We start from the raw sequence: 14,313 nt of genomic DNA, 5'->3' as shown, positions 1-14,313 counted from the left end.
ATTTGTGCACCGCCGCCGTCAGTGTCAGCCAGTTTGCCGTGGCATACGGAGCTCCATCGCAGTCTTTAACACTGGTAGCATGCCGCGACAGCGTGGACGTGAACCGTATGTGCAGTTGACGGACTTTGAGCGAGGGCGTATAGTGGGCATGCGGGAGGCCGGGTGGACGTACCGCCGAATTGCTCAACACGTGGGGCGTGAGGTCTCCTCAGTACATCGATGTTGTCGCCAGTGGTCGGCGGAAGGTGCACGTGCCCGTCGACCTGGGACCGGACCGCAGCGACGCACGGATGCACGCCAAGACCGTAGGATCCTACGCAGTGCCGTAGGGGACCGCACCGCCACTTCCCAGCAAATTAGGGACACTGTTGCTCCTGGGGTATCGGCGAGGACCATTCGCAACCGTCTCCATGAAGCTGGGCTACGGTCCCGCACACCGTTAGGCCGTCTTCCGCTCACGCCCCAACATCGTGCAGCCCGCCTCCAGTGGTGTCGCGACAGGCGTGAATGGAGGGACGAATGGAGACGTGTCGTCTTCAGCGATGAGAGTCGCTTCTGCCTTGGTGCCAATGATGGTCGTATGCGTGTTTGGCGCCGTGCAGGTGAGCACCACAATCAGGACTGCATACGACCGAGGCACACAGGGCCAACACCCGGCATCATGGTGTGGGGAGCGATCTCCTACACTGGCCGTACACCACTGGTGATCGTCGAGGGGACACTGAATAGTGCACGGTACATCCAAACCGTCATCGAACCCATCGTTCTACCATTCCTAGACGGCAAGGGAACTTGCTGTTCCAACAGGACAATGCACGTCCGCATGTATCCCGTGCCACCCAACGTGCTCTAGAAGGTGTAAGTCAACTACCCTGGCCAGCAAGATCTCCGGATCTGTCCCCCATTGAGCATGTTTGGGACTGGATGAAGCGTCGTCTCACGCCGTCTGCACGTCCAGCACGAATGCTGGTCCAACTGAGGCGCCAGGTGGAAATGGAATGGCAAGCCGTTCCACAGGACTACATCCAGCATCTCTACGATCGTTTCCATGGGAGAATAGCAGCCTGCATTGCTGCGAAAGGTGGATATACACTGTACTAGTGCCGACATTGTGCATGCTCTGTTGCCTGTGTCTATGTGCCTGTGGTACTGTCGGTGTGATCATGTGATGTATCTGACCCCAGGAATGTGTCAATAAAGTTTCCCCTTCCTGGGACAATGAATTCACGGTGTTCTTATTTCAATTTCCAGGAGTGTATGTAAACAGGCAGAATACGGCGCTGCGGTCGGCAGCGCCTATATAAGACAACAAGTATCTGGCGCAGTTGTTGGCTCGCTTACTGCTGCTACAATGGCAGGTTATCAAGATTTAAGTGAGTTTGAATGTGGTGGTATAGGTGGCGCACGAGCGATGGGACACAGCATTTCCGAGGTAGCGATGAAGTTGGGAATTTTCTGTACCACTATTTCACGAGTGTACCTTGAATATCAGGAATCCGGTAAAACATCAAATCTCCGACAACGCTGCGGCCAGAGAAAGATCCTGCAAGAACGGGACCAACGACGACTGAAGAGAACAGTTCAACGTGACAGAAGCGCAACCCTTCCGCAAATTGCTGCAGATTTCAGTGCTGGACCATCAGCAAGTGTCAGCCTGCGAACCATTGAACGAAACATCGACATGGGCTTTTGGAGCCGAAGGCCCACTCGTGTACCCTTGATGCCTGCACGACACAAAGCCTTACGCCTCGACTGGGCCCGTCAACACCGGCATTGGACTGTTGATGAGAGGAAACATATTGTCTGGTCGGGCGAGTCTCGTTTCAAATTGTATCGAGCGGATGGACGTGAACTGCTATGGAGACAACTCATGAATCAATGGACCCTGCATGTCAGCAGGGGACTGTTCGAGCTGATGGAGGCTCTGTAATGGTGTGGGGCGTGTGCAGTTGGAGTGATATGGTATCCCTGATACGTCTAGATACGACTCTGACAGGTGACACGTACTTAAGCACCCTGTCTGATCACCTGCATTCATTCATGTCCACTGTGCATTTCGACGGACTTGGTCAATTCTAACAGAACAATGCGACAACCGACACGTCCATGATTGCTACAGAGTGGCTCCAGGAACATACCTCTGAGTGTAACCACTTCCGTTGGCCACCATACTCGCCAGACATGAACATTATTGAGCATATCTGGGATGCTTTGCAACATGCTGTTCAGAAGAGATCTCCACCCCGTCGTATTCTTACGGATTTATGGATAGCCCTGCAGGATTCATGGTGTCAGTTCCTTCCAGCACTACTTCAGACATTAATCGAATCGATGCCACGTTGTGTTGCGGCACTTCTGCGTGCTCTCGAGGACCCTACGCGATATTAGGGAGGTGTATCAGTTCCTTTGACTCATCAGTTTATATTACTCATACTTCTTAACATGAGTTACTCTTCACTGTTGTGGTACTGCTATAACAAACTCTGCTACCTCCAACTCTAATGACCACGAGCCACTTCATATTTCTTGTACCCCAAATATACAACGTAACCCGTTAAATTAACTAAGGCTTAGGTTGGCAGTGTCGTATGCAATTTACAAAACAGTGATAAGAGTTGTACTCAGAAAAACACATTTTCCAGCACTTTACACGCAGATGCGTCAATGGTGAGACACTTCTAGCGTGGGACCAGTTTTTTTTTAATAAGGGGGCTACTGTACATGATTATTTCGTTTTCAAAGCACTATATTTTCCTAAATATTACATTTCCAAATATGATTGATACATGAATAGAACCGAATGCTCACCAAGTTTGCATTTTGCACCGTCTCAGTCTTCTCAGATCAGAAAAACGGCCCGTACAGCTTCATCTCAGACATTAACCTTCCGCGATTCTCGTTTATGTGCTACAATTCCATTAGACTTTTCAGTGCCCCATACTCTCACAGTGTGGCTTTTAACCATTCCAAATAAATCGAAGGCTACTTCGTCGCTGAATATAAGCTTGGTGACGAAGTTTTCATCCTCAAGTGCTTCCTGGATTGTGATGCAAACCTGAAGGCGCCAGCCATAACCTTCGATCTTTAATTGTTACATGACCTGCAGATGGTACGGTTTGAACTGTGACCGCCGTCCCAAAATCTTCCACATAATTTGCTGCGGTTTGGACTCGTACGAAATTTTCACTCACCCTTTCCATGGCTGCATCTAAAAACCTAGTCGATCAGTACTTTTCTGTTTACAGAGAATCAGTGTCCCACAATTGTCGATATCAACGCACAGTGGTCTGTTTACTTGGCGGTTCTTTTTCATAATTCCATCTGAATTCGTTCTGCACTCTTGTAACAGATAAACATCTATCATATTCCAAAACACAAAAAGTGTTTCGTTGTTTTGTCACCATTGTGTCAAGACATTGTACTCGTAACACCAAGTGGAGGGCACAATGTAAACTCGGTGAGTTTACAGTTCTGTTTGTGCATCAATCATATTTGCACATGGTGTGTTAGGTCGTAATTATGGAACTGCTCAATCCGATCTCAGGGTTGCATCAATTCGTTACACAAATTCTCCACGTACTTTTGTCCCATATTAAGATTCGTATGCGCCTTCAGTCTCATTACCGCATCCCTCTAAACCTCACAGTATTCACAGTTACTATGTTTTGTTCATTCAAATTATTTGGGAGATACCCTCTCCTGTTCAATATTTCTTCTAGACTGCATTTAACGGGGACACAGAAGTGTTTACTATCAGTAAAGGCCCATAAACGATCGATGTATCACTAGCCATTACAGCAACGATATCGCCTGCAGTCCGTCGGTCGCTTCCACCCTGCTACACACGAGCGATGTATCAAACAGCTTCAACCAGTATCTCAAATATCGATGAGCCATTAAGCGGTATAGAAAATCAACTGTTATACATAGGGGGAGATCCGTACACAGACTAATAATTGCAACAAAAATAAAAGAAATGCGAGTTCATTTTATTAAACTCGTTTTGACGTTGTGGATTATGTTACAGAATATATTACTTTTTTCGTGGACGCCAAGTGTGTTGTGAATATCTTTAAGGTAATATTTTGTAAATATACCTTAAAATCCTCGATTCCTTTCTCATTTATTATTCATGTCGTGTAACCACAAGTATTTACGCTATGTTTCTGCGATCTCAATGTGTGTATAAAAATTCTAACAATCACAGTATTTCTGGTTTCCGTAACACTTATTGTAATTAATGTGACGGAGAGAGAAATTATATGAAACGGCGAGAAAACTAAAGTTATCTCTGCAGTAGCTACTGCACACCTTTAAAAATTTGACTCAGCTTTCTCAGTTAATATTAGCTACTTCTGTTTAGATGTTAAAAAGTTGAATAAAGCGTCAAGTTGTTCATTAATACCATCTGGAGGCCTATATGTTTTGATTATTACTATTAACTTTCCATGAGTCTACGACACAAATGATTCAAATGGCTCTGAGCACAATGGGACTTAACATCTGTGGTCATCAGTCCCCTAGAACTTAGAACTACTTAAACCTAACTAACCTAAGGACATCAGACACATCCATGCCCGAGGCAGGATTCGAACCTACGACACAAATTTCAGGATGGTAATCACTGTAAGATCTGAACATGGTTTTTTTTTAAATTTTGTATCCCTTATTAATGTAAATGGCAACTTCTCATTAGTCTTCAGTTTTCAGTGGCCCGTGATTCCTGAATAACTCTATAAATTCTAACAGAAAATCCTTCCTTCAAAGGGCCATGGCGAAACAAAACAAAACTCCAGAACCACTTAATAGCTAAACCAATGTATCGCAGCTAGCAGCCACGTTGCCACACACGATCTTCGGCGATTCGTCGAGTTACTTGGGACATATGAGCGATCAGCGATCGATCACTGCGGTACGACATATGGTCACGGACGGGCAACCTATGGACAGATTGTGCGAATAACAGATTAGAAACAGTTGCTCAGATCCTAAGAGGATCAACTTTTCCACGAATTTGAGTGAAAATTATTTCAGAAAATGAAATTGTTGATCGGGAAGCATAGTGTGGTGCCTCCAGCCACCTAACTGGTAACGTTTTCTTTCATCACACACAATGACTTCCTTTCCAAAACGTGGTTTCTGAGCATTTTGTTTGTCTATTGAGGGCAGATGACTTTGATGAGCTTTTGTAGAGGCTCAAGTTTATGTCGTTGTTGACGACGAGAGGCGACGGAGAAAGGGTGACACCCAGTGCTAGCACGCAGCCTGCGCCTTTCGAATAGCACGCAAGGAAATTGGGGACGAGTGACGCTTTGAGACTAACGTCTGCATCTTGTGGGCGAACCACATAACCTTATTCGATGCAGGGAGATTTGGTATTTAACACATGAGTTTGGCTCAGTCTGCGACCGGAAACTTTAAGTCAATGAGTCTTCTCCCCTCGCCATTCAAGCATTCGTAAGGAAAATCAGCTGGATTCATAGTGACAGTCTCCGCGTCGAGCATCACTATACCGGAGAGTTATGTCCTCAATAATGAAGATGCGTACATTCACTCGGATAGTTAAGAAAACGGCACGAAAACTAAATTTGTGTTGCGTGATCTAGAGTTTGTAGGAGTCAAACGAAGGGCCTCACCACGCTAATTCGCGGATAGCAGGTCTGATGTAGGAAACATGATGCTGCTGTGCTTCAGGCCCAAAAAATATACTGTGGTTTGTCGTCTACAGATGCTCTATATTTTTTGTTCTTCGAGGTCACAGCAGTGAACTCATAAACACACTTCACATCTCTCGTGGTGGAAGACGGCAGCAGACGTAAGTAGACCGGCAGCGGTTAAGTGTGGTGGCGTACGTGATCAATCAAGGGTGCTTTATGTCTTATGTAGTGCTGTTAGGTCTTTTGCGCTATCGTCACTTACACCGTTTGCTGTCGGCGTACTGAAGCACGTCATGCAAAAGGCAGATGAAAAAGACAGACATCTGCTGCCCAAATGGTGAAGCCATAGTTATGCTTTTTTAGACTGATCCTGCCACTACATCGTAGTGGGGCGAACAGGTGGGCTTCAGTGTAGCGCTCAAAGTTTAGTGTTAGTGTCTGTCGCCGTAATCATAAGCTACGCCAGTGCTATGACTACCGGCTTCATAACCGTATAGATGTCAAAAATTTAACTGCCGAAGTGAATGTGTACTGTTTGTAGTGCATTAGTAACTACCCATTTTTCGTCGCATTTGACGAAGACAAATTTAATTTTCACATTTCTTAAGATTTCTGCAAACTCACATAACTGCAATGACGTATTATTAATATGGTCATTTTTTCTTTAGCATATGTAAATTCATCATTGAAATCAGTTCCGTGGGAGTGAAGTTATCCTATTACTCTGTTAGTCATCATAAATATATGTGCATTTACTGGGGGATTAAAACTATATACCCTCGTATGTCAATAATCATTTTAAAAGCAATTTCGTTTCGTATTCCGGAGAAAGTGGCAGCAAAGCGGATTACATACCGAAATTTCACTTACTTCAGTGAGAGTCAAGTCGTTAGAAATTCATGCGATTTTGAGACCACCAAGATCACAAACGAATTAGAGTTTAGTTACGAACCAGTACTGACAAGTTTTATTGATACGCGTGTGACCCCCTATACTATGCAATTTGTTTTTGATGCAAAAGGAGCGTTAAGTAAATCAAATATCAGTTATTTATCACCCTCTCCCACGTGGTCTGAGATCGCTTTTTGTACATCCCGTGAGCAGAGGGTATTCCTGGTAAACAACCTTTGGAAACATTTCATAGAATCTCGTTTCCTTTTTCCATGATCCCAAAAAAGTATAACTAACTTATCACTGAACGTAACTAAAGATCTATAAGCAAGTGACGAAAAAGATAAGAAGATCAAAAGGGAAAGAATTTTTAACAAAATCTTCAAGAAGAAAGAATGGCGTGGGGTTGGGTGGGGAAAGGGGGAGTGACAAAATGGGCAACATTGCACAGTGATCAAAAAGTTACTTTTTTTGAGAGGAACAAAATTCAGATACCAGTCCAGTCAAAATCTTTCAGGTTTCCTGCGTAAAACATTATAGCACAATGGTAGCATGGTTCCCTCAATGAAGACGGCCTCTGTGGACGAGCGGTTCTAGGCGCTTCAGTCCGGAACCGCGCAATTGCTACGGTCGCAGGTCCGAATCCTGCCTCGGGCATGGATGTCTGTGATTTCCTTAGCTTAGTTAGGTTTAAGTACGCTACTGGCCATTACAATTACTACACCAAGAACAAATGCAGGAGATAAACGGGGATTCATTGGAGAAATATATTGTACTGGAACTGACATGTGATTACATTTTCACGCAATTTGGGTGCATAGATCCTGAGAAATCAGTTCTCAGAACAACCACCTCTGGCCATAGTAACGGCCTTGATACGCCTGGGCATTGAGTCAAACAGAGCTTGGATGGTGTGTACAGTTACAGCTGCCCATGCAGCTTCAACACGATATCACAGTTCATCAAGAGTAGTGACTGGCGTATTGTGACGAGCCAGTTGCTGGGCCACCATTGACCAGACGTTTGCAGTTGGTGAGAGATCTGGAGAATGTGCTGGCTAGGGCAGCAGTCAAACATTTTCTCTATCCAGAAAGGCCCTTACAGTACCTGCAATATGCGGTCGTGCAATATCCTGCTGAAATGTAGGGTTTCTCAGGGATCGAATGAAGGGTACAGCCACGGGTCGTAAGACATCTGAAATGTAACGTCCACTGTTCAAAGTGCCGTCAATGCGAGCAAGAGGTGACCGAGACGTGTAACCAATGGCGCCCCATACCATCACGCCAGGTGATACGCCAGTATGGCGATGACGAATACACGCTTCCAATGTACGTTCACCGCGATGTCGCCAAACACGGATGCGACCATCATGATGCTGTAAACAGAACCTGGATTCATCCGAAAAAATGACATTTTCCCATTCGTGCACCCAGGTTCGTCGTTGAGTACACCATCGCAGGCGCTTCTGTCTGTGATGCAGCGTCAAGGCTAACCGCAGCCATGGTCTCCGATCTGATAGTCCATGCTGCTGCAAACGTCATCGAACTGTTCGTACAGATAGTTGTTGTCTTGCAAACGTCCCCATCTGTTGACTCAGGGATCGAGACGTGGCTGCACGATCCGTTACAGCTATGCGGATAAGATGCCTGTCATCTCGACTGCTAGTGATACGAGGCCGTTGGGATCCAGCACCCTCCTGAACCCACCGATTCCATATTGTGCTAACAGTCATTGGATCTCGACCAACGCGAGCAGCAATGTCGCGATACGATAAACCGCAATGGCGATAGGCTACAATCCGACCTTCATCAAAGTCGGAAACGTAATGGTACGCATTTCTCCTCCTTACACGAGGCATCACAACAACGTTTCACCAGGCAACGCCGGCCAGCTGCTGTTTGTGTATGAGAAATCGTTTGGAAACTTTCCTCATGTCAGCACGTTGTAGGTGTCGCCACTGGCGCTAACCTTATGTGAATGCTCTGAAACGCTAATCATTTGCGTATCACAACATCATCTTCCTGTCGGTTAAATATCGCGTCTGTAGCACGCCATCTTCGTGGTGTAGAAATTTTAATGGCCAGTAGTGTAGTTCTAAGTTCTAGGGGACTGATAGCCTCAGATGTCAAGTCCCATAGTGCTCAGAGCCATTTGAACCCTCAATAAAATCGTATAACGTAATTCCTCCAACTGTATCACTGGCTCCTATGACCCACCTATCTTCGCAGCGTTTAATTATCTTAGAGTACCTCTTGTTTTTTCACAGACTTGAAAAAATACCACGAGTGCTCAGCAGATGCAAACTCACGACAAGTGATTCCTGGAGCTGATAGTAGCGTCTACGGCAATCCCGGCGCTTGACGGTCCAAATGAGTTTCAAGACGGGATAAACAAAAGAATATAGAAAAGAAAACTTGAGCACGAGGCACAGAACAAACATATAACCACGTGAAGCTGTCAGAAAAAATTATCCTTTGGGATGTTGTTCATCTCGCTCGTCACGTTAGCTTGAATGTCGGTTATGTCGTCAGAGCATTGACCCATCATATGAATTTTTGCACTTTGACGTTTTGCGGTGGGTTGATATTGATAATGCCAGATCTTGTTAAGTTTGATCATTTGTTCTAGAACAGAATTTCAGTCAAGTCTCGGAAAGTATCCATGCTTGGTCGGGGGACAAGGTGTGAGGGACAAACTTTGGACACACTTTTCTCTTCTTCAAAACGTTCTGGAGAATGTGGAATGTCCTGAACACTTGATTTAAAACTGCGCTCCATTGCGATTTGTGACACACCAACGTTGACACACTATCTCCGCACGTGCACTACGCAACACTGCTTGCTCACAACTGATGGGGGCTGATCGATTTCACATCTATTGTTTAAACTTGTTAGTTCAAGCTACCACCGCAGTTACTGCGATCATGTCGCTTTTACGCCAGTCATAAAATCCGTCTCGGAAATTTTTGGACAGACATTGTGCAATAAGCTTATAGATGTTGCAGCCCTCCTTATTTTCCGTGCTTGCTAAGAAAAATTGGGGGTGAATTCCGCTTTTTGCGAAATACAGCTTGATTAGTTTTCCTGTACTCAAACATGTTTCAGCACTTCCTGTGCTGTCTGTACGAGTTTTATTTGTTTTCTTTCCCACATTATGCGTATGTTGGTAGTTTTAATCTCCCATGGATTCTGCATTTGTCGTGGTGTTTTTCCTTTGATTTTCCTTGAACCTGCTGACGGAAATAGTGAAAGACTGCATAATAGGCCTGTCTGTGGCCTTGTCTGTGCTTCCTCCTCGTATAACAGTTTCAGTGTACTCTTTGCTTCAGACAGACAGATGCACTCACATTGCGATTCGGAGATATTCTTCTTGATCCCCATGCACTTACATAGTCCAACACGATAAAGCACCAGCTTATTTCGCACATTTTGTTCTCAAACACCTGAGTTAGATTTTCCTTAAAGTGTGGAGATGAAGGTGAAGTTCTGCTGCGTGGCCAGGATATTCTCATCTGGCCCCACTTGCGTTTTTGTAGTGGATTTAAATGTAAAGTATTATCTGCGAGAAACCTTTCGAGACAGAAGAGCCTCTCGCTGCCGACGATATTGTTCCAACGACACCGCCGTTATTCGAACGAGCAAAACATATGAATTACGTGTGGCTCAACTGACTCGTGTAATTCTTTCGAATGGACGCCACTTTGGCGACCTTCGTATCCCCAGCCCACCCCAATAGTCCAACAGGGGAAAGGGCATCTACAGTATAATGCGAAACCACGTATCCTTCGTAGCGCATCTTCGCATAATTGAGAACAGAAGATTTAGTTAAACGTAAACCTACATATTCTCTGGTACGAGCGGGCTTTGTTGGCAAGGCCTTTCGATTTCCAGGCGCACGCTTCATCACTACTCCACCAGATACGACGAGTCGTACATAAGATTCGTGCGACTGTGTAATGTCTGCACTGAAAAGGGTTACGTCACGTTGGTGAACTGCAATGAATATAGCACCTTCCTCAGATAATCAAGCTTTAAAAATGTGCGTCTGCATGCAGTTTTATCGTCTCCAGAAAACCAGTGGCAAACATGAAAATCTCAAATTGGTGTATCAGTTGTCTTCTTTTATTCTTGGGCCCAAAGCAGTATGAAATTTCTTGAACGAAGTCATGATCCTGCGTGAGGATTTTTTTAAAAATTTGAAACGGAGAATTTATTTAATTTCATTTGATTTGAGATTAACCAATTTTGCCGCTTTGGCTTATCATGCGAGATCAAAAAAATGGCTCTGAGCACTATGGGACTCAACTGCTGAGGTCATTAGTCCCCTAGAACTCAGAACTAGTTAAACCTAACTAACCTAAGGACATCACAAACATCCATGCCCGAGGCAGGATTCGAACCTGCGACCGGAGCGGTCTTGCGGTTTCAGACTGCAGCGCCTTTAACCGCACGGCCACTTCGGCCGGCATGCGAGATCACACAGAAATTACATATGTGCTTATACCATTTAATGCTGCACGTAGTAAGCAGTGTGGAAAGAACAACTTGTAATGCCGTCCCTAATAAGAATGCAGTACATGATAATGTGCAGATATGGAGATGCTTATGTATATGTCACACTCTCTTCCTGATGTCGCCAGTGAAGCCGAGGTCGCTAGCTTATGCCTGCCCAGTGGCGCTCGACTGGGAGGTAGCCAAATACCGGTGGTAGTTGAAATTTTCATTGTCAGTATTTCGACCACAAGGGGAAGAGAATTTTTAGATTAACGCTGCTAACAACCAGTTTCCAGTAAGATCCTGATTTATTTTCAGATCACTGCGCAGTGTCTCGTGGAGTGAGGACAAGCGATACTGTTGATGGTGATCTGTCTGTTGGACAGGGAAGAGCCCAGCATTTCACTTGGTGCTGATCTGGAGGAGTAGGCTAAGCCAACACCGGATATCCCCCTCTCCCTTCTCTCATCGTTGAAAAAGAAACGTAATACCACACTATAAACACCCGTTGCTATCACGAAGACTCAGCAAATACACTTAAGACACCACTCTCGTTATAAGGTACAGAGTGGCCACTATTCGCTGAAAAAGGAAACCCTTTCCGATAACGTGGCCGAAAAAGACCTCCGCGTGTCCCAGTTAACTGTGTCATACCACTCTTTCGTTACTGTGTGAAGTCACTTGATAGTGCCCAAAGGGCCGACAGTGACTATTCGCAAATGAAATGAAGTAAATTGTCTATTTCAAACGAAAGCAGTCTCAGGTAGGGAAATCATTTATTTAATGTTGAACAAAAAAAGCAAACTGCGTTTTTGCCCCACTAATATTTCTTTATTTCGAGCCTGTTTTCGACTAGTTGGGCCACCATTAGGAAAGAGCTGACTAGCGCTCAAGAAAGACACTAATATGTAGGAAACCAAACATTAGAAACAAAGGTACTGTCAACATAACAGAATCTTCGTTCGTGTCGTGATGTGAGAGATGTCAGATCGAAAGTTATTCACTTACGTTATGCATTAGGCATGTTAAATTACAGTGTTAAATTATAGAATAACATGCTTAATGCCTCTGTGTATTGGTAGCAGCTTTGTTTGCAACGTTTGGTTTCCCACACATTAGTGTCTCTTGTGAACGACAGGTAGTTGAAGAGTAAATGGAAAAAGTTCCAAGTTCCAAATCTCACATTTGTCAGGAGAATCAAGAAACAATGAACGGTATCCCTTCTTGTGCATAACTTGTAAGTATCAAAGAAACTGAGAAGGTATTCTGACATAATAGAATCACCATGCCCATCTCATTACTGTAAAAATAATGAGGCAAATTAGAAAATAAATAATTTATTAAGAATGTTCTAGGTGCCATACCGAGGAACTGACTGGTTCCTAGTGCCAGTAAGAAGTTTTATTTCATTTGTAATACAGAGGCACCACCTTTTAGTTGGATAATACAAGTACAGAAATACAGCAGTAATATTTTACTATTAGAAATGTAGCCAACAACAACTATGTCTCATTTCTTTCAAATTTTTTAGAAGGGAGTAACAAAAACAAATCTTGGAAAAGAAGTCTCAGTATTGACTTCTGTTTCATACAAAACTCCATTCTTGGGTTTAGATGGTGCAAAGTTTACTGCAAAACTCCCTGTGCCGTTGAGGAAGAAATGGCAACATCATTAAGAGGTCTTTCTGTTTCGTATTTCATAAACGTGGCTGGTCTTTCAGACGAAGTGCGGTATGGCATACATGACTCATGATCTTTCCTCTTTTGAATACATTGACATTTTTTCTAGTCTTCTGTTTAGATTAAGAATTTTTTCTATCTATTTGAAAAGAGTACGACACACTTCGATCATACAGCATTTGGAAATCTTACACTCTTGCAATGACTACAAATTTCGGCAGCACCTTTAAAACAAAAGAAGACAGTTGTTTGCAGTGGCATTGCGTGGAATGGGTTCATAGCGGTAGCTGAGTCAACAATTTTGTGCAAATCTTGTGGAATAAAGAAAAGCCTTACCTCCGATTCTTCGTCTCCTAGCAATTGGAAAATCCCGTCGCAGCTCAAAAATCTGTGCCCACTCACCAAAAACTTGTGTGTTATGTCTTGAAATCGTCTCAGGCTCAATTGAGTACCATTGCGTGACATAAGGACCATGCGTCAGCTAGTAATGATTTGAAACATTCTGTGCATGGTATGGCACTTGGATCAAGTGTAGCGACATGCACCGGAATACCGGAAACGCAACAGCACTGAAGACGCGTTTTGTGAAAAAATTCCACTTAGAACGTTTTCCATTTCTTCCATTCAGTTCTTTCCTGACGATAGCCCAGTGAGCCGAAGACCGGTTCGAAAAATGTAATAGCAAAAAAAAAGGCTCTGAGCACTATGGTCTCAACTGCTGAGGTCATTAGTCCCCTAGAACTTAGAACTAGTGAAACCTAACTAACCTAAGGACATCACAAACATCCATGCCCGAGGCAGGATTCGAACCTGCGACCGTAGCGGTCTCGCGGTTCCAGACTGCAGCGCCTTTAACCGCACAGCCACTTCGGCCGGCAAGTACTAGCAGAACAAAAAGGCAATTTATTTGTTTGCCAACAAACAATATATTGAAATTGTTCTCCCAAGAAGTGACGAAAGAATCCAAAATATGAAAATTACTTATTCCATCAAAATGATGCATTTGTATGTGTTCAACATCCTTGGGGGCTTGTCTCGTCATCACACAAACACACTGTGTGTTCCAGAAGGACCGTAAGCACAAGATGAGATCGTAGTATGTACAGCGGGATAAAGGCTCATTTTTGGCCGCGATGTGTAGAAGAGGGGCAAAGGTCAGTCAGGATTAGCCTCTGCCATGCACTGTGTAGTGGTGTGCCGAGGATGTTCGCAGAAGGCTGGCGAGTGTAGCCGTGTGCGCACTCACCGGCGGGGCACGTGGAGCTGCAGCAAGCGGCGCGGCCGCAGCGAAACGGCGGAGTCGACCATCGCGCACACACTGCGGCCGGGCCGCAGCCACCGCCACCACCGACGCTTCTGCCAGGGAACGGGACTGCGCATGCGCGAGCGACGCCGCTCCCGTGACCCGCTACCGCGCAGAGCCGCATCGCGCCCTTGTTTTGGCCAGACCACTCCTCCCGGCCACGGACCGTCGCGGCCGGCCTTCGCTTCCGGCTACCTCCCCATTGATACGCGCGTTACTCAGGCCATCTTTACACGGCACGGATTTTGCTTCAGCGGTCACTGCCAGTTGCAGCGGCTGATGTATCTTTA

The 14,313-nt window shown here is 44.9% G+C and overlaps 1 protein-coding gene across 2 annotated transcripts in view; it reads right to left on the bottom strand.

The window, feature by feature from the left end:
- LOC126475446 (heparan sulfate 2-O-sulfotransferase pipe) overlaps positions 1-14,059 on the bottom strand; it is a 291,703-nt gene extending 277,644 nt beyond the window's left edge. For both annotated transcript variants that reach the window (XM_050103309.1, XM_050103308.1), the window contains exon 1: positions 13,967-14,059. In XM_050103309.1, the coding sequence (XP_049959266.1) occupies positions 13,967-14,028 (62 nt within the window). In that variant the 5' untranslated portion in view covers positions 14,029-14,059. The remainder of the gene's footprint in view (positions 1-13,966) is intronic.
- Between the last annotated feature and the right edge of the window lie 254 nt (positions 14,060-14,313).

Source organism: Schistocerca serialis, chromosome 4 (genome assembly GCF_023864345.2).
Source record: "Schistocerca serialis cubense isolate TAMUIC-IGC-003099 chromosome 4, iqSchSeri2.2, whole genome shotgun sequence".
Classification (NCBI taxonomy): Eukaryota; Metazoa; Arthropoda; class Insecta; order Orthoptera; family Acrididae; genus Schistocerca; species Schistocerca serialis.
Note: the sequence above shows the minus strand (reverse complement) of the source record. Positions and strands in the feature narration are given on the sequence as shown.